The 27,364-nt window shown below is 43.9% G+C and overlaps 2 protein-coding genes across 2 annotated transcripts in view; both read right to left on the reverse strand.

The window, feature by feature from the left end:
• MITF (melanocyte inducing transcription factor) overlaps positions 1-27,364 on the reverse strand; it is a 374,744-nt gene that overhangs the window by 75,279 nt on the left and 272,101 nt on the right. The gene's annotated exons all lie outside the window — the stretch shown is intronic.
• The window catches only part of LOC141084790 (uncharacterized), a 57,828-nt gene continuing 33,882 nt past the window's right edge, over positions 3,419-27,364 (reverse strand). Inside the window, exons 10-11 of the mRNA XM_073569720.1 lie at positions 23,299-23,416; positions 3,419-3,614 (exon numbers count right to left, since the gene is read on the reverse strand). Of these exons, the coding sequence (XP_073425821.1) occupies positions 3,419-3,614; positions 23,299-23,416 (314 nt within the window). The remainder of the gene's footprint in view (positions 3,615-23,298; positions 23,417-27,364) is intronic.

Genomic DNA, 27,364 nt, shown 5'->3' on the forward strand with positions numbered 1-27,364 from the left:
TGGCGCAGCACGTGTAAAGTCTTGGAGACGGGAGTGGGAGGTTCTGATTATTGAGGATGCTAACCTCAGGTCATCAGCAGAACGGAGGGCGCAGGTAGGGTGGTATACTGAAACAAGGGAGGAGATGTAGGGTGGTGCTGAGACATGGAGGGCTTTGTGGGTGAGGGTAATAAGTTTATACTGAATTCTGGAGTGGATGGGTAGCCAGTGTAACGACTGGCACAAGGTAGAGGCATCAGTGTAACGATTGGTGAGGAATATGATCCTGGCTGCAGCATTCAAGACAGATTGGAGAGGGGAGAGTTTGGTAAGAGGGAGACCGATTAGAAGAGAGTTACAATAGTCGAGACGAGAATGAATAAGAGAAACAGTAAGAGTTTTTGCAGAGTCAAAAATAAGAAAAGGTCGAATTCTAGAAATGTTTTTGAGGTGCAGATGACAAGAGCGAGCCAATGATCGAATGTGGGGGGCAAAGGAAAGCTCGGAATCAAGTATGACCCCAAGACAGCGGGCATGTTGCTGGGGAATAATAGTGGAACCACACACAGAAATGGCAATGTCGGGTATAGGTGCATTAGTAGAGGGAGGAAACACCAGGAGTTCAGTCTTTGACAGGTTCAGTTTCAGATATAGTGAGGACATGATGTTAGACACAGATTTTAGACAATCGCCCGTGTTTTCTAGAAAGGCTAGCGTGATGTCAGGAGAAGAAGCGTATAATTGGGTGTCATCAGCATAGAGATGGTACTGGAAACCAAATCTACTGATTGTTTGACCAATAGGGGCAGTGTACAAGGAGAAGAGGAGGGGGGCTAGAACCGATCCTTGTGGAACCCCAACAGTAAGGGGAAGGTGAGAGGAGGAGGAACCGGCAAAAGATACAGTAAAGGAGCGGTCAGAGAGATAGGAGGAGAATCAGGAGAGAACGGTGTCCTTGAGGCCAATGGAATGGAGCATAGTGAGGAGTAGCTGATGATCCACAGTGTCGAATGCTGCAGAGAGATCCAAGAGAATTAGCATGGAGTAATGACCATTTGATTTAGCTGTTAGTAGATCATTAGGGACTTTAGTGAGGGCAGTTTCAGTAGAGTATAAAGAGCGGAAACCAGATTGGAGAGGGTCGAGAAGAGAGTTATCAAAGAGATAGCGGATAAGACGGGAGTGGACCAGGCGTTCCAGGAGTTTAGAGATGAAGGGAAGATTAGAGACAGGTCTATAGTTAGTGGCACAGTTTTGGTCGAGGGATGGTTTTTTAAGTAGTGGATGTATGATGACATGCTTAAATGAGGAGTGAAAGATACCAGAAGAGAGAGAGAGGTTAAATATTATAGTTAGGTGAGGGGTCACAGCAGGGGAAAGGGACCGGAGGAGATGTGACGGAAATGGGTCACTGGTGCAAGTGGTTGGGCGAGAAGATGCAAGGAGCCTGCTTACTTCTTCTGTGACTGGTTCAAAATCAGAGAGTGAGCTAGACGCAGTGGGGGAGGGAGGACAGTGCATGGTATGAGGTGATTGGGAGATAATTTCCTGTCGAATCTGGTCAATTTTTTCTTTAAAGTAATTGGCCAGATCGTCAGCTCGGAGCTCCGTGGTTGGGGCCTGTACTCTTGGGTTGAGTAGAGAATGAAAAGTGTCAAAGAGACGTTTCGGGTTATTGGACAGTGAGGTGATCAGGGTGTTGAAATAGGTTTGTTTGGAGAGGTGAAGGGCAGTGTTGTATGTTCGAAGTATAAACTTATAATGGATGAAATCTTCGTGTAGATTGGATTTTCTCCACAGACGTTCGGCACACCTGGAGCACCGCTGCAGGAAACGTGTTTGCACCGTGTGCCAGTGTTGTCGCCATCTTTGTTGTGGTGATCTATTTATAGGGGGTGCAAATTCATCCAGGGCACTTTGAAGTGTTTCACTGTAATGCTTCAATGCAGAATCAGGACATGAGAGGGAGGAGATAGGGGCCAATGAAGACTGCAAGTTCTTTGTAAGTTTCTGGGTGTTAATGGCCTGTATGTTTCTATAAATATGGACAGTGGGGGTGACCTGAGCAGCCTGGCAGTTCTTGATAGAGAATGAAAGAAGGTTGTGGTCAGAGAGCGGGAGAGGGGAGTTTGCAAAATCATCCACTGCACAAAGCCGAGAGAAGACCAAGTCGAGGGAGTTTCCGTCTTCATGCGTTGGAGAATTAGTAAGCTGCGAAAGGCCAAACGAGGAGGTTAGAAATAAAAGGTGAGTAGCAGATGGGGAGAGGGGAAGAGCAATGGGGATGTTGAAATCGCCCATGATGAGGGTAGGGATGTCACAGGAGAGAAAATGTGGAAGCCAAGTGGCAAAATGATCCAGGAACTGATGGGAGGGGCCGGGAGGACGATACACTACCGCCACTCGCATGGAGAAGGGGGTGTAGAGTCTGACGGCATGGACCTCAAAAGAAGGGAAGACTAGTGAGGGTAGTTGAGGGATAACCTGAAAGGTACATTTTGGTGATAGGAGCAGACCAACGCCTCCACCTGCTCTATTGTCTGATCTTGGGGTATGAGAGAAGTGTAGCCCCCCGTATGAAAGAGCAGCAGCAGCGGTAGTGTCTGACTGCTGGATCCAGGTTTCAGTAAGAGCCAGGAGGTTAAGAGAATTGGAAAGGAAAAAGTCATGAATGAAGGAGAGTTTGTTACACACTGAGCGAGAATTCCAAAGTGCACAATTAAGAGAGACAGATGGCATGCAGGGAATATTAATAAGATTAGAGGGGTTTCTGAGTGTAGCCGTTGGGGAGTTTTACTTTCTATAACATGTGGGACCAGGGTTGGGAGCAATGTCTCCTGTGACTAGGAGAAGGATAGAAAGAGTGAGCAGATGGTTAAGTGATTTGTGAGAGCGTCTCTTATGTTGAATGGTGGGACTGACTGGATCTGTGCAATTTAACAATGTGAAAAGAGCGTGAGTGCTATACATAGGAGAGGAAAGGAGCGAGGGGACGATATGGATGGAGTGTAGAGAGTTAATGCCAGGGCGGTGGATGTGAGTGAATGCAGCGGCCAGGATATAAATTACACAAATGCATATGGTATATATTTGTTGTAATCCAAATGTACAGGGAATAGATGTATATAAATGTATATAAATAGTTTTTACTCAAAGGATCCTCTGGGGCGTGTCTTTATGTTACTCTGTACCACCCCCTTGTAAATACCAGAATAACTAAATGAAAAAGGCTTATATCTTTGTAACAGTATGACGGATTTAAAAAAGACAAAAAGCGTATTACTAAGGGGAACAGTGGAAATAAAACACGACAAAAAAAACTACCCACTTTTGACATGACCTTTAAGCATTTCCTACCTGGAATAGACACATCCACCTTGAATTGACAGTAAACTTGCCCTTCCATATTAGAAAGGATGCTGCATCATTTTAACATTCATTACCACAGACTCTGGCCCCCTTCAATAACTAAATTGTGTCCGGTCATATAATCCGAAGCCTCTGAGGCCAAGTACACCACGGCAGCTTGTAGATCTGTCACTTGTGCCAGCCTCCCAGCAGGGATGTCGGACACCCAGCGTTCTACGAGCGGCTTCAAAGCTTCTGAATGGATAAGCGGCGTATCCACGATGCCCCTGCAACAAAGAAAAACAAAACTAAATGATTTTAATAAGAAATATTTTGGGATTATTCAGGTTGCACGTCAGCCATCTCATGGGCTTGGCTACATTACGGCATCTGTGATGGGTGACCGGATGACTACAAGACCCAAAGACTTCAGTATGGCTAACAATGGTGTTAACTTAATAAGTTTTTGTAGGAAGAGCAGCTCTGTAGCACCAACTGCAGCTCTAACACCTTTTTTTTTGTTTTGGCACACATGGGTCTGGTAGACCAAAGCCCCATTACTCTAGAGCTGGCTGCGTCCCAATAGTATAGAATCATAGAATCATAGAATCGTAGAGTTGGAAGGGACCTCCTGGGCCATCTGGTCCAACCCCCTGCTCAAAGCAGGATTCGCTAAATCATCCCAGTCAGATGTCTGTCCAGCCTCTGTTTGAAGACTTCCATTGAAGGAGAACTCACCACTTCTCGTGGCAGCCTGTTCCACTCATTGATCACTCTAACTATAGGTACTGGGTGGTGTGTGAGCAGTGGTGTAATCTGAAGCTCATGGGCAGTGGCATAAATTGGGGCCAATGGGGCCCTAATTTTTGCAAGTCTATAATAGCATTGGTCTTTTTATACAGGGAAAAGGGACTTTTGTGTGATTGCAACCCCTGAACTTATTGTAGTTACGCCCCAATTCATGGACTCCAATACCGAATCTATAACGGGGCCCCCAACTATTATGGGTCCTTAATGGCAGTAGTCATCTCATATGGGCCAAAAGGACCTTTTGGGCTCATCCCTTAGTCTCCTGGGTATCAGTGCAAGTGCAAACCTTGCACCCACTTCACTCATGCCTTTGGGTGGGAGTCATTTTTACAAAAAGACGACAAGAAATAAGCAAAAAAATAAATCACCATTATTTATTAAAAAGAGCAATTTTCTAATTTTCGTAGCATAAAACTGTAAACGTTATACCAATTTCCAAAAGGCTGATAACAGATAACAATAGCTTATATTTTGCCAAAAATAAATAAATAATATAATTTATTATTATTATTATTATTTATAATAGGGTAATAATATATTTTAGAATATTATATAATATTATATATCACAGTATATATACATATATACACACATATATATGTATATATTATCTATATAATAATACATAGTGATGTAATAAGGTGTATTATAATAAGTAATAAATAGTAATGGAATAAGGTGTAGCATTATAAATTGTAATAATAATAGTGATATTTTATGTAAAGTATATGATATAATAAATAAATAACGATTGGTTGATATGTTCTTCACTAGATCAACCGGACAGGAAGTCTGCTGAGCGCGGCAAAATATCTGCAGCTGCAATCACATCATCATTTATATCTGATTACTTATTCCTGATTCCACTCTGTAAAATAAATTATGTAGTAATGATATCAGATAAATAGACATTTCACTATGGATCAGTTCAATCAATGAAAGTCAATTAAAAACAAAAATACAGAACGGCACTAAGTGCACTAAGGGGGGGGGGTCTGTCACCCCGGCAGGACATGAGATTCCCATTCGCTTCACCATCGCAAACAGAGATCTTAAAAATACTAAGGAATTAATCAATGGAAGACGTGAACAAATTAATTCATCTGGTCAATAATCAATTTCCCGTTTTATTCTCATAAATTTGTCAAACTTTCAAAACTCAAAGAACCAATTCTCAAAGGTTTCTAAATGGCGGATGATATTGGGTGCTACGTACGTGGTGTATGTGATAAATGTATGTGTCCCCCCCGTGTGAATGGAGCGACGGTAAACATGCATGACCGCAAATGCAAATCAAATTTGTTGAATGTTAAGAAATTTGTTGGATCCGGCAAATTTGAACATTTTGCAACTCAATTTGCACTAATTCTCATAAAAATGTCACGCCGCCATTTTACACATATCTGAGGATTAAGTCAGTCAGAGAAGGCTCGTATGACCTCAGTGGCTGCTCCGTGGGCTCCTCACAATGCCTTGCAGTTATCACATAACATGGGGTAGCACAGCCAGTGGGAAGGTACTATCACAGCCTATATAAAAGCTAAGGCAGGTAATGCAGCAGCCATTTTAGGCTGAATCTGGATATTGAGAGAATGTCACCACTTAAAAAATTAAGATGGGGAGAGGAAGTGTTACAATGAGTATACATTACAAATAGTGTGTGAGTGTCACGTTGCAGCACTGCAGGTTTCTGCAGAGTAGTGCAAACTCCACTAGATGTCAAAAGAGTGGAAAATGAACAGAAGTCCTGCAAAGAGCAGAACTACAGAACTGCAGCGAGGCTACAACCAGGTGGCAGCAGAATAGTCAGCAAACTGGGTCAATACCAGAGAGTAGCGAAGTACATAGGGGAATTACAAACTCAGAGTTAGAGGAGCGCAAATAGGTCAGTGCCAGTCATTAGAAGAGGTATCAGAAGGAAGACACAGAATCAGGTCAGAGCCAAAGCCAAGCCGAGTACCGGGGAATCAAAACACACAGGGACACACAGAGAAGGGACTGACAGGGACAGAGTACACAGACACAAGCAAAGTCAGCTTAACGCAGCAGGAGAAACCAGGGGTTATCCAGAGCCAGCTACACATGCCGTAGGCAGGAAATATAACTGACACTGCCTGCAGGATGCAGTGCAGAGATATAGCCGACTTGACACAGGAACGAGGCAGAGAAGGTTAACCCCTGACATAACCAGACCGGGAAGGAGAGACAAGACCAAAACCAGGTCTGGATCATGAGTCATGACAGTACCCTCCTCTCAATGGGGGCCACCGGACCCCCAGGTTTCCCAGGATAACGTGCATGAAAAGCCCGAACCAACCGATCAGCATCGACTGATCATGTCGGAACCCAAGACCGATCCTCAGGATCGTAACCCCTCCAATGTACCAAGTACTGAAATGAACTGTGTGAACCTTCCGAGAGTCGACAATACATTCAACTTCATACTCAGTTTGTCCATCCACAGAAACAGGAGGCGGAGGGGTGAAGACTCAGCAGAGGAAGGTACAAATGATTTAAGAAGAGACTTATGGAACACATTGGGGATACGAAGCGACCGAGGTAAACGTAAATGAAAGGCAACTGGGTTGACAACCTCAATGATCTCGTAAGGACCAATAAACTTGGGACCCAGCTTAACAGAGGGAAGTTTGAGATGTATGTTCTTGGTAGAGCCACATTTTATCTCCTACCAGAAACTTAGGTCCTACAGATCGTCGCTTATCAGCAAACTGTTTCTGTTTGCTCTGAGCCACCCCAATGTTCTTCGTGACCTCCCTCCAAACTTCCCCCAACCGTTGAACCACTGAATCAGCTCCTGGACACCATGAATCCAACCTGGAAAACTCACCAAAATGGGGGTGAAAACCGTAGTTACAGAAAAACGGAGAGGTGCCAGTGGACTGATTAACTCGATTATTAAATGCGAACTCAGCCACTGGCAATGAAGAACACCAATCATCCTGCTTGGACGTGGCAAGACACTGCAAAATCTGTTCTAGTGACTGATTGTTCCTCTCCGTCGGACCATCGGTCTCGGGATGGTATGCAGAGGAGAAGGTCAAACTAATACCCAATCTCTTGCAAAATGCCAGCCAAAATTTGGACACGAATTGCACCTCTCTGTCAGACACCAAATTCAGAGGCACGCCATGCAACAGCACAACGTGGTCAATACACAACTTAGAAAATGTTTCAGCGTTTGGTAGTCCTGCCAAAGGAACAAAATGCACCTGTTTGCTAAATCTGTCCACCACTACCCATACCACTGTTTTGCCATTGGAAGGAGGGAGATCAGTCAGAAAATCCATTGGCAAATGAGTCCAAGGTCTATCCGGAATTGGCAATGACACCAATTCCCCGGCCGGCCGGTTATGGGAGACTTAAGCATGAGCACACGTATCACAAGCAGACACAAACACAGCCATGTCAAAAGACATGGAGGACCACCAAAACAGTCTAGCAATAGCTGTCCGGGTGGTTGAGACTCCCGGGTGCCCACTGAGAGCAGATTCGTGGAACTCCCGGAGAACCCTCAACCGATACTGAACTGGGACGAAGAGCTTGTTATCAGGCTATGACGGAGGAGCTAGAGACTGAGCCTCACAAATTTCAAGCTCCAATTCAGAGGATACCACAGCAACGACCACCCCGTGCTGAAGAATGGAGGAAGGAGGTTCAGGAGGTGATATCGGATCCAAGCTGCGAGAAAAAGCATCGGCCTTGACTTTCTTGGAACTGGCCAAAAGGTGATATAAAAGTGAAAACGTGTAAAAAAAAAAAAAACACCTTGCCTGTCTAGGAGTCAAACATTTGGCAGACTCAATGTATGGTAGGTTCTTGTGGTCTGTAATCACTGTGATCCGATGAACAGACCCCTCCAAAAAATGTCTCCATTCTTCAAAAGCCAATTATATGGCCAATAACTCCCGAATACCAACATCATAATTTATCTCCGCAGGAGAAAATTTCTTGGAGAAAAAGGCACAAGGTCTTAAGTTAGTCAAAGTGACGGGTCCCTGAGAAAGCACAGCCCCCACTCCCAGCTCCAATGCATCCACCTCTACAATAAATGGTTCAGACGGATCAGGCTGGACCAACCCAGGAGCAGACATAAAACATTTTTTCAATGTAGAAAAGGCTTCAAATACGGGAGGCGACCAGTTTTTAAGATCAGCCCCCTTACAAGTGAGATCGGTGAGAGGCTTAAAGGGAATCTGTCACCCATTTTTAGTGATATCATGTAAAGATATCATTCAATTGTGTGTCACATAAGGATTCTATTAGGATTTTTGATTCCCCCTGACCCCACACCTTTGATGCATAAATACCTTTTTTATCTTGGTTGAGATGTATGTAAACCGCAGTGGTCCGGTCCGATGGGCAGGGCTTATTCGCCTCCCCCCCCCTCGGCTTGCTGAACGTAAATTCATCCGTGAATATCACAGATGCGGTAGTTTTTCCACGCTTGCGCATTGAAAAGGCCTCCAGCGCTTGCACAGTATGCTTTGCCTATCTGTGGTTAAAGCATATAATCGGTACTGCGCATGCGTCGGTATTTTTGAGCATGGTCTATGCCCCAGAAGTCTTCTCCTGCAGGACACTCTTCCTGGATGCCAGGTGCATGCTGAAAAATACCGGCGCATGCACAGTACCGATTATATGCTTTGCCCACAGTTGGGCAAAGCATACTGCGCAAGCGCCAGAGCCCCTTTCAATGCGCAAGCACGGAAAAACTACGTTCTTCTTCCTGCTTTCACAAAGAAATGCGCACAGCAAGACAGGGAGGAGGGGGAGAAGGCGAATAAGCCCCGCCCATCGGACCGGACCGCGGCAGTTTACATACATCTCAACCAAGATAAAAAAAGGTATTTATGCATCAAAGGTGCGAGGTCAGGGGGAATCAAAAATCCTAATAGAATCCTTATGTGACACAATTGAATGATATCTTTACATAATATCATTAAAAATGGGTGACAGATTCCCTTTAACCACCTAAGAAAACCCCTTAATAAATTTACAACAATAATTGGCAAATCCCAAAAAACGCTGAAGACCCTTGAGGTCTCTGGGTAGCACCCAATCAATAATGGCCTGTACCTTTCCGGGGGCAATACGAAACCCACTGGCAGAAAGGATGAACCCCAAAAAGTACAGCTCTTGGAAACAAAATAAACACTTCTCTGGCTTAGCAAACAGAGAATTCTCCTGTAACCTATGAAGAACTGCACGTAAATGACCCATGCGAGATTCTTTGTCCGGTGAAAATATCAGAATGTCATCAAGATAAACCACCATAAAGTGCCCAATGAAGTCAGAAAATACATCATTAATTAAATTTTGTAAAACTGCAGGCGTGTAAGTGAGACCAAAGGGCATGACCAAATTTTCAAACAAACCCTCAGAGGTGAGAAACGCCGTTTTCCACTCATCCCCCTCCCGAATACGGATAAGATTATATGCTCCACTGAGATCCAACTTGGAAAACCACTTAGCCCCAGATAATTTGTTGTAAATAGTGATGGGCGAGTAGCATTGCTGCTAGGATCTCCTCGAGCATGCTCTGGTCGTCTCCAAGTATTTTGGCCTGCTCGGAGATTTATTTTTCGTCTCAGCTGCATGATTTGCGACTTGTAGACAGACTGAATACATGTGGGAATTCTCTAACAAGAAGGCATTCCACACATGTCTGCAAGCTGTCTAGCAGTCGCAAATCATGTAGCTAAGGCTATGAAAACTAAATCTCCGAGCACAGGAAAATACTCGGAGACCACCGAGCATGCTCGGGAAAACCCGAGCAACGAGTATACTCGCTCATCACTAGCTGTATAGATCTGGAATAAGAGGGAGAGGGTAAGTATTTCTCACCGTAATTTTATTTAGTTCCTGAAAATCGAGGCAAGGGCGTAAGCCACCTTCTTTCTGTTTAACAAAAAGGAATCCAGCGGCCACCGGAGAGACAGAGGGACGGATATGACCTTTGCGTAAACTTTCAGAGATATAATTTTTCATAGCAGTACGTTCCGGGCCAGAAAGATTGTACAAACGGACCTTGAGCAATTTAGCACCCGGAATAAGATTAATAGTACAATCATAGGGGCAATGGGGTGGCAATACCTCAGCCTCTTTTTCAGAAAACACGTCCTCAAAATCTTTCAGGTACTCCGGAATACCCTCCAGATTAATGGACGCCATCAACACAGCTGAAAGACAATCCTTAGGACAATTAGGACCCCATTCCACAATATCCCGAGATTCCCTGTCAATAACAGGATTATGCAATTGTAACCAGGGGAAACCCATCACCAGTCCCGCTGGAAGAATATCCAGAACATAACATGAAATTCATTCCTGATGCAAGGAACCCACCTTGAGGAGAAATTTAACAACATTTTTCACCAATGGTGTCTTATCAATGGCAATGATATGGATTGGGGTCTCCAGCCTAACTGTCCCTATCATACTCCTCCTGGATACCAGACTCAAGTCAATGAAGTTCATGCACGACCCACAGTCCACAAAAGCTGAAGTGAGTGTGTAGCAATCCCCACAACAAAGTTTCACCTCTAACAAATTTTTTTGGAATGAGAAAAAAGGTACCTGAGGGTCTGGGTGACCTCCTTGACAATCACCCAGACTCGGCAGCCTGTTAGTCGGTGGACAAGAGAAGCAGTCCTTTTTCCAATGTCATGGACTTTCACAGTAATAACACAACCTCCCTTCACGTCATTGCTTCCTCTTCTTCTCCTTGAGGTTAGTGGCTCCAACCTCCATAGGTTCCGTATAGGGCATCACTTCAGCTTTAGCAAGATGTATAGGATGTTCTCTCTGGATTACTCCCCTCTCTCGCAACCTCCGATCCATACGAATGGCCTGAGTCATGGCCTCCTCCAAGGATCTGGGTGGCAGATGGAGAGCCAGAGCATCCTTAAGATGATCTGACAGTCCTCTCCTGAAATGACATCTTAACGCAGAGTCGTCCCAAGACACTTTGGTGGTCCACCGTCTAAACTCCGAACAATACCATTCGGCAGTGAGTTTACCCTGAGAGAGACCCATGATCGTGTCCTCTGCCACCCTGACCCGGTCTGGTTCATCGTAAATCAGTCCAAAAGGTAAATGCATGTGTTTGACCTTGTCTCCTATTTGCAATTAATGGAACGGTAGTCACACATGTGAACTACTGATTCTCCATTCACATGGGCACTGTTCTCATAATCAGTGCGGTTCAGATGTCCATGATCACACCTTTTTAAGAGTATGTTCACACTGCATTTTTTGAAAGGTGAAAAATCCAACAAGTATTACAAAAGAAATCCACTTCCGGAAATCCTTTTTTTAAATTATTTAGGTATTTTATTCTGAAGGTTTAAGAGGTTTTTGAATGTTTTAATTTTTTGCAGTGTTTTAACTTGAAATTTGGACCGGCACCTCAAAAAAGTGACGTGTCAATTATTTTTTTTCGCGGCAAGGTTTTCTTAAAACAGCAATTTCCTTCTCGTTCTGGACCTCTGGTACTGTCGTTCTTCACTAGACACCCAAGTCAATGACCTCCATCTTCACTCTTATCAAAACAATCTTCTTCTCGTTCTGGATCTCCGGCACCCCAAGTCAATGATGTGTGTCTCTCCTCATGGGACCTACTGAAGAATGGCAGCACCACTGGCCTGAAACGGGAGGAATGGGAGCGACTGAAGGTGGTGGCGGTAAAGGGATGGGAAAGTTTTGGGAAATGAGTATAAGGTTTGTTTTCTTTTAACCTTTTCCCACCAGTAGAATGGTGGAGAAATTAAATCCCCCAAAAATTCAGATTCGCTATCATTCAAACTTTGGTGGAAATTTCGATTAGTTTAGAATCAATTGATTTGCCAAAATTGCCAAAAAATGTCCCAAGCCCCTTTTCCCCTTCTCACCCCCAATTCATCTTTTCCCATCCTCCCCTAAAACAATGGCCAGTTTCCTAAGCATATAATAAACTTCAAGCCTCAGTACGGCCGGGAGGGGGACTCCAATCTCCTCTACTGAGCCCCCAACCCCCCCCACCAGCCTTGACAACCTCGATTAAAACAATGATTTCCCATTAAAATGTACAAAACGGCATTAACATCCCATTTTATTAATGAGAACCGGACACAATAAAACTTCAATTTCACCGGCGGCGGCTGGCAGGCAGGCAGGCAGGCATGGTTGGAGCTGACACTGATTGGCGCTATCTCTCCTCGGCGTCATATTTGTGTTTTGTGCAATGTATAATTTGTGTAGCCCCCGGAACAAATAAATTTACATATCTGTGCCGACAATGAAATTCCATTTAACTTCTTATAGATGACAGTAACTAAAATCCGAACTGCCAATTGTAGTTCATTAGTGTGGCAGGGACGCTTTCCAAATGTTAATAAAAATTCCAACATGCTGATAAATTAGCGCTTCTAAGGAGCATGTGACACCCCGGTTAACATATTCAACCTCAATTATAATTCCCTTCAGCACCCTGTTATCTGAAACTTTCGCTGGCAATCAAAGGTGCTGTTTTTCAGCGGCCAATTTTCTAGATAATGTAGCTTATCAACACAGTGGGTAAACTTGCCAATGAAATCAAGCAGCACTGAACCACACACGCGCTAATTGCAATGCTTTTTTTATGCATATTTACAGCCTGTCATTTCAAAGAAATCAGTGGCCCATTGAGGCGCCCAGTTAGCTGCGAGAAGAGACGACTGCAAATGAAAATTAGCAAACAAATATGAAATGAACAAATATATTGAAAAGAAAAAGAAATAAAAGTCTCTCCTTTCTGAACGTCTTCTTCGGTTTAAGTCAAGCCGAGGCCACGCAACAGTGGTTCCAAAAGAGAGAGGGGGATGCAGAGACGGTATGGATTTGGGTCTCATTTAATAAAACCATCCAAGGGTATGTGCCCACCTATGACGTCTTTTTCAGGTGGGCAAATTCGGCATTTTTTTTTTTCAAGAGGAAGATGCATTTTCCTAAGCGTCTTAGGCTGGGTTCAAACATTATCTTTTTGCTACGTTTTATTTTTTTGATTATGCACATTTTAAACTGCATTTTTTCACTAAGTGCAAAAATGCTGCAAAAGTAACATGTATCAAGTTTTGCTGCGTTTTTGGTGCATTTACCTTAAGTAAGTTAAATCATAATTTTTTTTCGGGGGGGGGCACTAAACTTTATCAGCATGCACAAGTGACAATAAAAATGCAATAAAAAATGCCGCTTCTTTTAGCAGGATTTGCCTGCAGAAAAAAATGCAACAAAAATGCAGTGTGTGAACATAGCCTTATTAAACTTTTTTGGTGAAGGGGGGTATTTCATGATCTCTTTTTTATCATTTTTGTATTTTTTTGTGGTGCCTTTTTTTACTGGCGCTTTCCCATATTTTTTTTCTTTTATGCCATTAAACAGTAATTAAATCAATAGCGGTTTTTTTAAACCAAAAATCTGACAAAATGCTCAACTTTTGAGCCTTCACATTAACTTTTATTAAAAAGTATAGCGCATCCACAGAATGGAAAATGCTTGAGGAACGGTAGGGTTGCTTTTTACTTAAAGAAATTGTACACTACTTGGACAACTTCTTCTCATACCTCTTGCTTGGCCCCCAGAAAATAATAAAGCTTATACTCACCTCCCATGCCAATGCCATTCCCGCGGTGTTGGCACTCCATCTCCCGGGGCTCCCGTTTGGTGGTTGTGACATGTGACGCTAGAGCCCAATCAGAGACGGCGTCACTGTCCCCGCCTCCTGTCAAATTGAGCAGAAAGAAGAAGTCCGAGAACAACAGCAGCCCAGACTTCCTCCTCATGTTCGATTTGTCCGAAGGTGGAGACAGTGAGGCTGATGCTGATTGGGCGCCGGCATTACGTGTCACAACAATCAAACTCGAGACCTGGGGTCGCAAGTGCCTACACCGCTGGAACGGTGCTGACACAGGAAGTGAGTGTAGGCTTTTTTATTTTAATGGAGCCAAACATTATGATCAAGAAGGGGTTGTCCTAGTAGCGAACAACCCCTTAAAACTCTTGGTCTTTGGAAACCTGAGGCAGTTAAAAAACGATTAAAATATTGAACATACGAACAGCATCTGCAAACTGCTGGTTGGGTGGGTCCTACGTAGGACACAGCCAGCGCTTGACAGAGGGTGCAGCGTTAGCACAGGGTGCATGTGCCATATAGAATTTTGAGCGCAGATGCGAATATTCACGCTACTCTGCTCAGCAACTCACAGGCGGTGGACACGGAAGGACCAGCTCTCCACTTTCCCAAATGATGTGGGTTGCCATATTTGGCACACGATCCTCGAATTGGAAACATGTGATTTAGGTTGCATTGGTATTAGGAGGTGGTATAGGATTGATGGGGGGGAACAAGAGCTGCTGCTCTGACCGTAAAATTGTGCACAATTGGGCAGAAAATATTAAAAGAAAAAACAAAGTAGCAGTAGTGTTTCTAGAGCCAATGTACTTGCCATGGACTTCTGACACGGTGCCCCAGGATCTCAAGGCAAGTTCCACTTTGAACTGTCTGAGTGTCGACATAATTCCGATACGGTCAGATCCTGAATGAAGAACAGAGAGCCGTAGACTCCCTATGGCATACAAGACTTCAGTGTCCTGGCGCAGGTCAGATTAGATGAGTGTAAACTCTTTTTGTAGGGGGTGGCACAAAAGTGACATTATTACTTGTCTTTATTACTTTTGGAGGGGGACCTCAGGGGCCATCATTACTTTTTAAGGCAGAAGTATAAGTGTATTAATACTTTTTAAAAATGGCACTCAGGAGGTATTATTTGTTTTAATGGAGTCTTCAGGGGGCAATATCTGTTTAAAGGGGGCGTGATGTCTTTCAGTGGGGCATTCAGAGAGTATAATTTGTTTCTATTGGGCATCATTTGTTTTATGGAGGCAATCGGAGGCATTATTTGTTTTAAGAAGGCATGCAAGTGGTATTATTTGTTTTAGGGGCACATTCAGGGTCATTACTGGTTTTAAGGGGTCACTCAGAAGTAAAGATGAGTGAAACCGAACTTAAACGCTCCACGTTCGCACCGGACAGTTAATGTCTGGTGGTAAACGCCGAATGCGGAATTCTGACGGAAGTCTGGTGTAATGTTCGGAATTTTGGGGAAAGTCGAAGAGAGAAAGAGAGAAACTTTTTACTGGCACTTTCCCATAATTTTTTTTTCTTTTACACCATTAAACAGTGATTAAATCAATAGTATTTTTTTTTTAAACCATAAAAGCTGACAAAATGCTCAAAAAGACGACTTTTGAGCCTTCACATTAACTTTTATTAAAAAGTATAGCGCATCCACAGAATGGAAAATGCTTGATGAATGGTGGGGTCGCTTCTTACTTAAAGAAGTTGTACACTACTTGGACAACTTCTTCTCATGCCCCTCGCTTGGCCCCCAGAAAATAATAAAGCTTATACTCACCTCCCATGCCGGTGCCGTTCCCACGGTGTTGGCACTCCACTTCCCGGGGCTCCCGTCTGGTTGTTGCGTCATGTGACGCTGGAGCCCAATCAGCGACGGCATCACTGTCCCCGCCACCTGTCGAATTGAACAGAAAGAAGTCCAAGAACAGCAGCAGCCCAGACTTCCTCTTCATGTTCGAATTGTCCGAAGGTGGAGACAGTGACGCTGACGCTGATTGGGCTCCAGCGTCATATGTCACAACAACCACACGGGAGCCCCGGGAGAGGGAGTGCCAACACCGCGGGAACAGCACCTGCATGGGAGGTGAGTATAAGCTTTATTATTTTCTCTGGGTTCACACCAGACAGTTAATGTCTGGTGGTAAACACCGAATGTGGAATTCTGATGAAAGTCCGATGTAATGTTCGGAATTCCTGGGAAAGTCCAGGAGAGAAAGAGAGAATTTTCCAGCTCAAAAGTTCAAGTCTTCATTGTTTTCAATTGGATTCGGGTCCTGGTTCAAGTTTGGGTACAGTTCTGGTACCCAAACTTTGAAATAAAGTTTGGGTAGCGTATCTGACCCAGAACTTCCACGGGTTCGCTCATCCCTACTCGTGACCGGGAAGCATTATTTGTGTCACGTCGCCGTCAGACTCGGGGCCCGCTGTTCCGCCCTCAGCCACTAGGAGGCGACGGACTGTCACGCCGCCCTCGGGCTCGGAGCCTGCTGTCCAGGCCTCGGCCACCAGGAGACGCCGGACTGACATGTCGTCGTCGATCTCGGGGCTTGCTGTTCCGCCCTCAACCACTAGGAGGCGCCGTGGCTCGCGCCCGAGTGACGGCGGCAACAATGAAAGGGCTTCTGCGCAGGCGTCTACTGGACGCAGACTCCGCTCCTCTGTCAGTCATGATGGGGCTGGTGCATCATCATCAGGTCTGCTCCTGGGGGCGGTCCTGATGACATCACCAGCCCAGGAGCCTGTGAGGGACGACCTGATCCCTCAAATACCTTGGGACTGGGCTTGCAAGCCGCCGGATATATTCTTGGTTCCCCTACGTGTTGCTTGTGATTGCCTATCGTTAACTCCGACCTCAGCCTGAACTTCTGACTACTCTGTTGCCTGCCGTTTTTGTACCTTGCATTTCTCCTGATTACTGACGCTGACCTTGGCCTGGATTCCTGACCCCTCTATTGCCTGACGATTTTGTACTTCTGCTATTCTCCCGGTTTTTGACTTTGGCCTGGATATTCTGACTCTGCTACTGCCTAACGATTCTGTACCTCTGCTGCCCTCCTGGTTTTTGACTCTGACCTTGGCCTGAATTTGACTCTGCTATTGTCTGCCGTTTTCTTGTACTTCTGCTGTCCGCTCGGTTAAGACTCTGATTCCCGACTACGCTTTTGGTCCCGTTTTTATTCCTCTCTGACGACCGTCCTGCTCTGGTCACTGTTCATATTCAGACAGCGCCTCCTGGGCTCTGCTGTAAATCCAGATCCCTGTATAGGGGTAAATTTTTTTTTTGTAACCTTGGATTGCATCCGCGCTTTGGGTCGTTCTCGGCTAGGATGTCGGAGCTCCCTGGGGTAGAGAAAAACATACATCGCTTGAAAACAATATGGTCTGAAGTAAATACGAATTTGAAAGGGGCTCAAGTTAGACAGGCTTCAGCTGCAAACAAACGACGGTCCAAGGGGCCACACTTGGGGGTTGGGGACAAGGTTTGGCTTTCGACTAAAAACATCAAACTGAAAGTACCGTCTGCCAAACTGGGTCCCAGATTTATCGGCCCATATGAAATTATAGAAGTGGTTAATCCGGTAGCCTTCCGTTTGAAACTTCCGCAGTCATTTAAATTACCTAACGTGTTCCACAAGTCTCTCCTCAAACTGTATCGCTCCCCAATTCACCCTGTCCAGTCCCCTCCTCCTCCTGTTTCGGTCGGAGGGTCCTTGGAGTATGAAGTCCAGGGTATCCTTGACTCCCGCCTTGTAAGAGACTCCATACAGTATCTTATACACTGGAAGGGCTACGGCCCGGAGGAGAGGTCCTGGGTCCCCGCAAGGAACATCCATGCCAAGGCATTAATTAGGAGGTTTCATCTCCTTCACCCTGACAAACCGGGTTTTGAGGGTCCGGAGGCCCCTCCTGGAGAGGGGGGTACTGTCACGTCGCCGTCAGACTCGGGGCCCGCTGTTCCGCCCTCAGCCACTAGGAGGCGACGGACTGTCACGCCGCCCTCGGGCTCGGAGCCTGCTGTCCAGGCCTCGGCCACCAGGAGACGCCGGACTGACATGTCGTCGTCGATCTCGGGGCTTGCTGTTCCGCCCTCAACCACTAGGAGGCGCCGTGGCTCGCGCCCGAGTGACGGCGGCAACAATGAAAGGGCTTCTGCGCAGGCGTCTACTGGACGCAGACTCCGCTCCTCTGTCAGTCATGATGGGGCTGGTGCATCATCATCAGGTCTGCTCCTGGGGGCGGTCCTGATGACATCACCAGCCCAGGAGCCTGTGAGGGACGACCTGATCCCTCAAATACCTTGGGACTGGGCTTGCAAGCCGCCGGATATATTCTTGGTTCCCCTACGTGTTGCTTGTGATTGCCTATCGTTAACTCCGACCTCAGCCTGAACTTCTGACTACTCTGTTGCCTGCCGTTTTTGTACCTTGCATTTCTCCTGATTACTGACGCTGACCTTGGCCTGGATTCCTGACCCCTCTATTGCCTGACGATTTTGTACTTCTGCTATTCTCCCGGTTTTTGACTTTGGCCTGGATATTCTGACTCTGCTACTGCCTAACGATTCTGTACCTCTGCTGCCCTCCTGGTTTTTGACTCTGACCTTGGCCTGAATTTGACTCTGCTATTGTCTGCCGTTTTCTTGTACTTCTGCTGTCCGCTCGGTTAAGACTCTGATTCCCGACTACGCTTTTGGTCCCGTTTTTATTCCTCTCTGACGACCGTCCTGCTCTGGTCACTGTTCATATTCAGACAGCGCCTCCTGGGCTCTGCTGTAAATCCAGATCCCTGTATAGGGGTAAAGGGTATCAGTGTTTCTCGGGGTGTTGTCTGGCTGCAGCCCAGAACCGCAGACGGACGTTACAATTTGTTTGTAAGAGGCACTAAGCTAACAACACTACGTTAATGGTATTGGGATCAGCTATAATCTTGGTGAAACTAAGCAGCAGGTGAATTTTCTTGTAGCGCCACTACAGGGGAAATAAAGCATTGCACAGGTATTTGCCATTGATGTAGGTGGGCTATCTGTCTACAACATTGACTCCCCGAAATTAGAAATGTTCGCAGGCTAGCATGTTATGCTGGAAGTTGTAGCTATCCAACTATTGGAAAGCCACAGTTTGGAAACGACTAAACCAGACAAATCCTAAATTTCTACGAGTCCTGTAAAAGCTCTTCTGCTGACACCATGTGCATTTTTTCCACCATTCTCCTGCCAGGTTTTCCTCCCAATAGTTCATCCATCACATACCGACTAGCTTTACTGCAGTGTAAGCTTGTATTTCCATTACTATCCAAAAGAGCTAATACTTGCCGCGGCCTCCAACACTTTGAATAATATATCATTTTGGCCAAGTACCACTAGATAATGGCCCTGATTTGTTTCCTAGTAAAATATTCTGAAAGTGGTGTTGACATTACCTAATGACTAGTGATGTTCAAACAAACTGCTTCATCAGAGCAAAACCGAGGGAGGGCAAATAATTCTTTCAAAAATACAATACGATAAGGAAATATTGTCCTCCCATTTTTATTATTCAGCGGTGAAGTGGAAATTAAGTATTCCTATGTAGAAGAAAGAGGATTTTAAAGAAGTGCAATTATTTATTCCTTGTGATTGTTAGTATACTGTATATTGATCTTGACCCAAGTTAGATGGAAGCTCATTTTTTAACCTCATATACTTTTTTTTAATCCTTTTTATGATACAGTGCCCCAAACATCTGGATGGAGTTACATGGCCTTCAGTCACCATTGGTGGCCACTAAATATGGGAAAGACAGGAGAACCACTATAAGGCAAGGTACACACAGAGTTTTTTGAGGCTTTCAAAAATGACTAATTATTCAAACAGGAAACTCTAATCATTGAGGTGAGTTTTTGAAGGAGCTTTTCCTTTCTAAAGTGGTTTTGAAGAGTTTACAGTGAGGGGGAAAAAAACCCTAAAAAATGAAGTTTTGGGAGTGGAAAATCTGCAAATCCTCCTTTAAACACTCAAAAGATTTTGCATAGTGGTTATATATGCACATGACTAGAGATGACCAAACCTGGACTGTAATGTTCGGAGTTTGTATCGGACACCTTTTCCTGGAAGTCCGCTTTAGTGTTCGGAGTTCCGGGAGAACAGGAGAGAAAGACTCTGCTTACATTGGCAGCGCCCTAGCCATTACTACGACAATTTTACAGCTCCAAAGTTCAGGTCACCTTTGAATTCTATGGGGTTTGGGTAGAATTCTGGCACCCAAACTGAATTTTGGACTACAGTTCGGTCAAACGCGACGAACCCGAACATCCACTGGTACGCTCATCCCTATACATTCCGACTCGGAAACCACCTGAAAAAACTATTAAAATAATGTCTATCTAAAAATGACTCGCTGTGCACATGTTCAGTCTTATGAAAATATTTTTAACCACTTCAAGTTTTTAAAAACACCAAGTAATTAAAAGAAGTGACCGGTCCATTCTTCTGGCACTTTCTGATTGGCGACGTTCTGAGACTAGAACGGCGCATCATCAGGTGACCTTTTACATTGGTAATTGTTTAGGTTCTCAACAAAGTTGGGCCAAACACTTGATACATGCTCTTCCATAACGTCATTATCACCTTCTTTTTGTTAATATCAATTCATATTTAACATTAAAGGCTTTTTTACATTTACATATTTTATTGAATGCACCGCTAAAGGATTTGTCCGCATTAGATAATGCCCTCTTTCTCAGAAGTATTCCAAAAAGTAAGATAATCTCAAGGTGTACTGCTGCTGAGACCTCCAGCGATCAACTGCAATTAGCAGTAGGTGCTTGAATCCCCTACAGTGCCTCCACAGGAGGAATTAGGTATTACATGCCTCCAGTTGATTAACTGTATGTATAAAACACAGATGCACTGGGTCCTTCAAAAAGAGATAGATGATCTTTAAAACTTCCCTACTTCATAGATGGAGGTTGAGAGAGTCAAATTACCCCACCCAGGAGACACTAAATTGGGTACTTAAAAAAATGTATATTCCAAACCAAACAACCCTTTTGTGACACTAAAGCTTTTTTTAACTAAGTTTATACTTTTTGTAAATGTTCCAACTTGTACAATACAACGAATCCGAATGGTCCCAAATGTTATGACATAAAATACGCATTCATTCTCATTTGCAAACCTATTTGGAGCTTAATAGGCCAATGAGAATTTTTGGCCTCATCTGCAAATTGTTTTAACGGATCAGTACAAAGCCAATACCCCCATTTATCCTAATGACCACTAATCGCTTGACAACGTCGTGTCACCTTTAAAACTCCTACCAAAGCCAAAGCTACGACAAATAGATTGCAAGCTCCGACGGGGCTATTAAATCTTCATCATACAGAACGCCTACAAAGATGCTACCAAAATTCTGGCATTCTTGGAGACGAAGATTGTGTGTGAAGAAATTTTTGGATGAAAAGTCAGTGCAGAAATTCCTCATTTGTGTTTTTTTTTTCCTTTCTTTTACTTTGGAGAGCTGCCATTGTGCATCTTCGTAGGCAAGAATCATTTGAATTATTTCCAGATTACCTACAGCAAGTGCCAACGTACTAATGTGCTGGTGCATTGACTGTGCTGCGCTAACAGCCTATTACTGATTTATTTCCCACGCCAGAACTTCATTTAGTAAAAAAAATGAAAACCTTTCCTAGAAGAAAAAAAAATAATAAGAGCAACGCACAATTAGTAATTAGAATTTCTTCTTCTTTCAGAATTTATGTGTCCTAAGCTCAACATTTGGGAAAGGTCTATGTCGAAATTGGAAGGTCAATAGCGTTTTGGGTCTTAACTATGAATCTGATGGTTTGTTCCTGTATCTTTTTGGCACGTACACCATAGAATTGACTATGTTGAGCGAAAAAAAATTTACAGTTTAGAATATACTTTCCACAAACGACTTCGAAGTGGTTCCAATTCCTCTAGTCGTTGAACGCAGATTTGCTCAAAGTTACGTAAAATTTATTTGTTGCTAATCAATTGTTCCTTATTATGCTTTGAGGTCTCTCAAGATCCAAAAGTATAATAAATGTAAAAAAAAATTGTATACACCTCTCCCAGGCTCTCAGCTATCCCTCCACGCAGCTCCTTGTCTTCTCCTCTGGTCCTCTTCTAGATGCCTCCTATCATCTTCCATCTTCACAGTGGTGCTCAGCACTTTTCACAACATTGTGACATGCTTTGCCCTTCATCAAGGTGTTCCAAGGCTATTGTCAGCGCCGGAAGCACTGAAGACCACTTTGAAGACGAAAAAAAGACTGGTGATACATAGAAGAGAACCAGAGGACCGGGAGCAGCATCGAGAGACAGGTAAAAGAGCAAGTGTTACAATTTGTATTTCTTTAAGCCCTTTACAGCCCTTTGGAATCCAGCAAAATGGCGGACTTTTGGGCGAATCCAAAAACTTCTGTAAAATTCAAAGTCAATTTGATTTGCTTCAAGGCAAAACTATTTGTTAATTTTCCTTTTCATAGACACAACTTTGACAAAAATGTAGGCAACAGGAGAAATCCATCCTCAGAGTTATCCTTTACTAATTTCCAATAATAGGAATAAGAAGTGAGTAAATTAATGCTTGAATTAGGATATGGTGACACTAACCAGTTTAATTACCATGTTCACGATCATGGGGCAGATTAACTAGTCCTGTCAATTTTATATAATGCAAACATGAATAAGACAGTGTGAGAATGAGCCAGTGGCTCAAGAGGGATGATACATTTTGCACACCTTTGGAAACTTTTGTCTAACTTTGCACCACCTATTGTTTGGCTTAATTTGCATCAATTTTTTGTACCTAATTTTTGGCACAATTTGAGGATGTGATGAGGCAGATGAAGCCACTGCCTTCATTTTCCCTTCCTACATATTGAAAGATGGACAGGACAGTGTTTGGAAAATGACAATTGTCTCATTTTACTCAGTTGATCGTTGGAGCTTCAGACCATGTTGGGATTTCCTGCTCTGGATGGGACAGAAAGAGCTAATATTTGATTATCTCAGACAATGAACGGTAACACTGTGAAATTGGAAATATTTTCCCAGTTAACATGAATGCCCATTTTATAGAGGGTCTTTATTTCGCTAAGAAAATTTTTTATGTAAGCAACAATTTTAAAATGTTAAAAAAAATTGTTTTCGACTGTGGATCTAAGATGTTTTATCATTTGAATTCTTTGACTATTTGTATTATCTAGAATTCTATATGTCTATCTTTGGAAAGACATTTTAAAAAATTCTAGTAGAAAAAGGTTTATCTAAAAATGGATACAGTAATTCCCTCTTTGATAACATTTGATTGTAGACCTTTGGGAACTTGTTAGACTTTACCGAAATTCAACTCAAGGAACCCAAAGAACAAATCAAAACATTGGGCTAACAATATGTCCTGAGCTCTGCTTTTCCAAGTGCACTTCATGTTGACTATGACGGAGGATCTTACCCAATGATTTCCATTCCCACAAGTACTTACGGTGATATGCAGTTGACTCTCACACCTCTGTCAATCCATTCTGCTCCCAATGTTTGAGTTAATTTCACAACACCGGCCTTTGAGGTGTTGTACGCCAACTGCTTCTGAGGGTGCGGTACTACAGGAAAAATGGAGAAGGAAAAATTTTATTTAGGACTAGATGCTGATTACAGAGTTTATTTGAGAAGGTCTATATCAATCCATGGTCAGACCTTCAGAACGACCATAAGGTAGCCATATTCTACACACCGGTCACTTGTCTTCCTAAAACTCAACCCATTTTGGATGTATACTTGATGGTATATCAGTGGACTATAAACATCATATAGCTCATAATGGCACGACCCAATGTTGGATAATTGCTGTTACTTCCTTCTTCCCATGCTGTCTAATTAGTCTCAGCTGAAAAAAGGAACCACAGTGTAGTCTGGTGAGTGCCATTGTCTCCTTCATTGTTTACTTGGTTGGCACAGATTAATAGTGACTGCAACTGGTATTGCAGCTCACTTTGTAGTGCTGCTCCTGGTTCTGCAGATCATTTTGTAGTGACTGTCCCTGGCACTGCAGATCATTTTGTAGTGACTGTCCCTGGCACTGCAGATCATTTTGTAGTGACTGTCCCTAGTACTGCAGGTCATTTTGTAGTGACTGTCCCTAGTACTGCAGGTCATTTGGGAGTGACTGTACTAGTAATGCAGCTTATTTTGTAGTATCTACATGCATGTCCCATTTTATAGAGAAAATAGATAATATCCGTCAGGAAATCCGCTCCCAACCACCAATTGCTGTGACTCCCATCCCTACCTGCATTTCCCCTGGCTCACTTTCCACATTTGATCCCATCACAGAAGAAGTCTCCAGACTCCTCTCTTCTTCTCGCCCAACTACATGCACTACCGACCCCATTCCCTCACATCTCCAGTCTCTCTCTCCAGTCATCACAACTCACCTAACTACAATCTTTAATCTCTCCCTCTCCTTAGGCATTTTCCCATTCTCCTTCAACACTCTATCATTACTCCATTATTAAAGAAACCCGCTCTCGACCCATCCTGCACATACAACTACAGACCAGTCTCCAATCTCCCCTTCAACTCTAAACTCTTGGAGCGCCTAGTCCACTGCTGCCTTACCTGTTACCTCTCCACTCACTCCCTCCTAGACCCTTCACAGTCCGGCTTCCGACCCCTACATTCGACTGAAACTGCACTCATCAAAGTGACCAATGACCTTCTGACAGCAAAATGTAACGGTGACCACTCTCTGCTCATTCTTCTCGACCTTTCTGCAGCTTTCGACACTGTTGACCACCGTCTCCTACTCCATAGGCTCCAGTCACTAGGCATTAAGGACACCGCTCTCTCCTGGTTCTCGTCTTATCTCTCTGACCGCTCCTTCAGTGTTTTGTTCTCTGGCTCCACGTCATCTCCTCTTCCTCTTGCTGTCGGGGTACCTCAGGGCTCAGTCCTTGGCCCCCTTCTCTTCTCTCTCTACACGGCCCCAATTGGACAGACCATCAGCAGATTTGGCTTTCAGTACCATCTTTATGCTGATGACACACAACTATATACGTCTTCCCCCGACCTTACTCCAGCTGTACTACAGAACGCCAGTGACTGTCTGTCCGCAGTCTCCAATGTCATGTCCACTCTCTATCTGAAACTTAACCTCTCAAAAACTGAACTTCTTCTGCTCCCGCCATCTACTAACCTCCCTAAATCTGACATTTCCCTCTCCGTGGGTGACACCATAATAGCACCCCAGCAGCAGGCGCGCTGTCTGGGTGTTATGTTTGACACCAACCTCTCCTTCACATCCCATATACAATGTCTTGCCCGCTCTTGCCGCTTACACCTAAAGAACATCTCCAGAATTCGCCCTTTTCTCACCATGGAAACAACAAAAACCCTCACTGTCGCATTGATCCACTCCCGCCTGGACTGCTGCAACGCTCTATTAATTGGCCTCCCCACTACTCGACTTTCCCCTCTCCAGTCCATACTTAATGCAGCAGCCAGGGTCATCTATCTGGCTAATCGGTACTCGGACGCGTCTGCTCTTCGCCAGTCCTTTCATTGGCTGCCCATTCATTATAGGGTCCAATTCAAAGTACTTGTTCTCACCCACAAAGCTCTCCACAGTGCGGCACCCCCCTACATCTCCTCCCTCATTTCTGTCTATCGGCCTAGCCGACCGCTGCGCTCTGCAAAAGACTTTCGAATAACCTCTGCACTAATCCGCACCTCCCACTCCCGACTCCAAGACTTCTCCGGCGCTGTGCCAATCCTCTGGAATGCTCTACCCCAAGAAATTAGGACTATCCACAATTTGCACAGTTTTAGGCGCTCTCTCAAAACACATCTCTTCAGAGCAGCCTATCACGTTCACTAATCAAAGTCATTTTATGTGCAAGTGTGAGTGTGTAGCCCATTCACTATCTCTGTCCCCCACCTTCTCAAGATGGCTGGACCTTCATTGTAAACACATCATTGTAAATACACACCTGTACTTTGTATCAATGCTCCCTTAGACAATGAGCAGAGCAGTGTACAATGCATGCGCATTACTGCTCCATTCACATAGACGACCTTTGTTCTTATGATCATTGGGGATCTCAGGGGGCAAACCCCCTGCAAACATACATTTAAACTTAACCTAAGGATAATTTTGGATAATCTCTTTAAAAATCACCCATTTTCATCCCCCATAGAGCACAGTAGATACCAGATATGACTTGATAATTCATAGACTGTTCGTCAGATCAAATTTTACTCAAAATTGCGGGGTGCAGTCAAAATGGAGGAGTTGGTAAACCAAGATTTTGATTCTGATTCTTCTATTTTCCCACACTCTGGCTCCGATTTCACAGTCCTGGGTGAAATTTGTATCAGTAAGTAGTCTGGGGCCTCTGTCCCATTTGGGCATTTGCCCCTGATTGATCCTTTGATTGATAAGTTCAGAAGATGACTAGATGTACAGCCAAACATGGATTACGGATGAGCAGTTTTTCGAGTTTGACCAGTTTTTTTTTTTTAGGGGATCAGATATAACTCATGTATAAATTGGTTCTGTGATTTTAGTTTTTTCTTTGCCTTTAGAGTCCATTTCTTTCTCTCGGCAGTAGAAGAGTTACGACCATAATCTACTGCTTCTCTCTAACAAGATTTGCAAAAACAGACTTTTTCTTTTTCCTTGAAAGATTCTGTAGCAAACTCATCCTTCTCGATTTTCCCCGTGGCGGCGAGCTGTTAAACACACATTTTATTAAACACATTTACAGAACAGTCATGAGCTCCCTTGTAGCTTCTCAGAAAACTCATTCAGACTCATCTCAAGTCAGCCCTCATAACAACTTCTTATTTTCAGAGATGCTTTAGAATGTGAAGGATAAGTCTCCTGAGGACTATGGCGATGGAGCAGAGAAGCTGAAGATCACTTAGATCTCTACACTACAAATCCCAGCATGTCCACTGGGACCCTATATTTTTATATAAAGTAATTAAACAGACCAGTGGGTTCCATCTAAGCTTTGGAAACTATTGGACTTCGTGAGACCTTTTGACCTGAAAGGAGGAGTCCATTCTACAATCAGGACATGTAAAAGTTGAGCGCCCAGAGGTCATATTTATTAGATTAGAAAACCATGGCTGCTTTCTTCCAACAACAGCGCCGCCACCTGTCTATAGGTTGTGTTAGGTATTGCATCTTATCTTTTTTGAAGAAAATGGGGGTAATGTCACACATTACCTGTGAACTGATGTGGTCCTATTTTTTGTACACAGTACACATTTTCTTAATTCTGGAAAACCGCTTTAAAGGGGACCTTTTACCAAATCAAAAGTGGCCAGTTTTTGCTCTTAGGTTATACCCTCTGCACCCTTGAGTATTCCACTTTTTATTTTTCTTAAATCCGTCATATGGTTCCAGAGAAATGGAGTCTTTTATTTTGTTCTACCTTTCATGATTTCTTACAGGGAGGCGTGGCTCACAGGATCCTCTTGGGCATGTCTTTAGGCTCAATTAACCTGTAAGTACCACCCACTGATAAAAAAATATTAAAATTTAG

Source organism: Dendrobates tinctorius, unplaced genomic scaffold (assembly GCF_039654945.1).
Source record: "Dendrobates tinctorius isolate UK_male_01 unplaced genomic scaffold, ASM3965494v1 ptg000027l, whole genome shotgun sequence".
Lineage (NCBI taxonomy): Eukaryota > Metazoa > Chordata > Amphibia > Anura > Dendrobatidae > Dendrobates > Dendrobates tinctorius.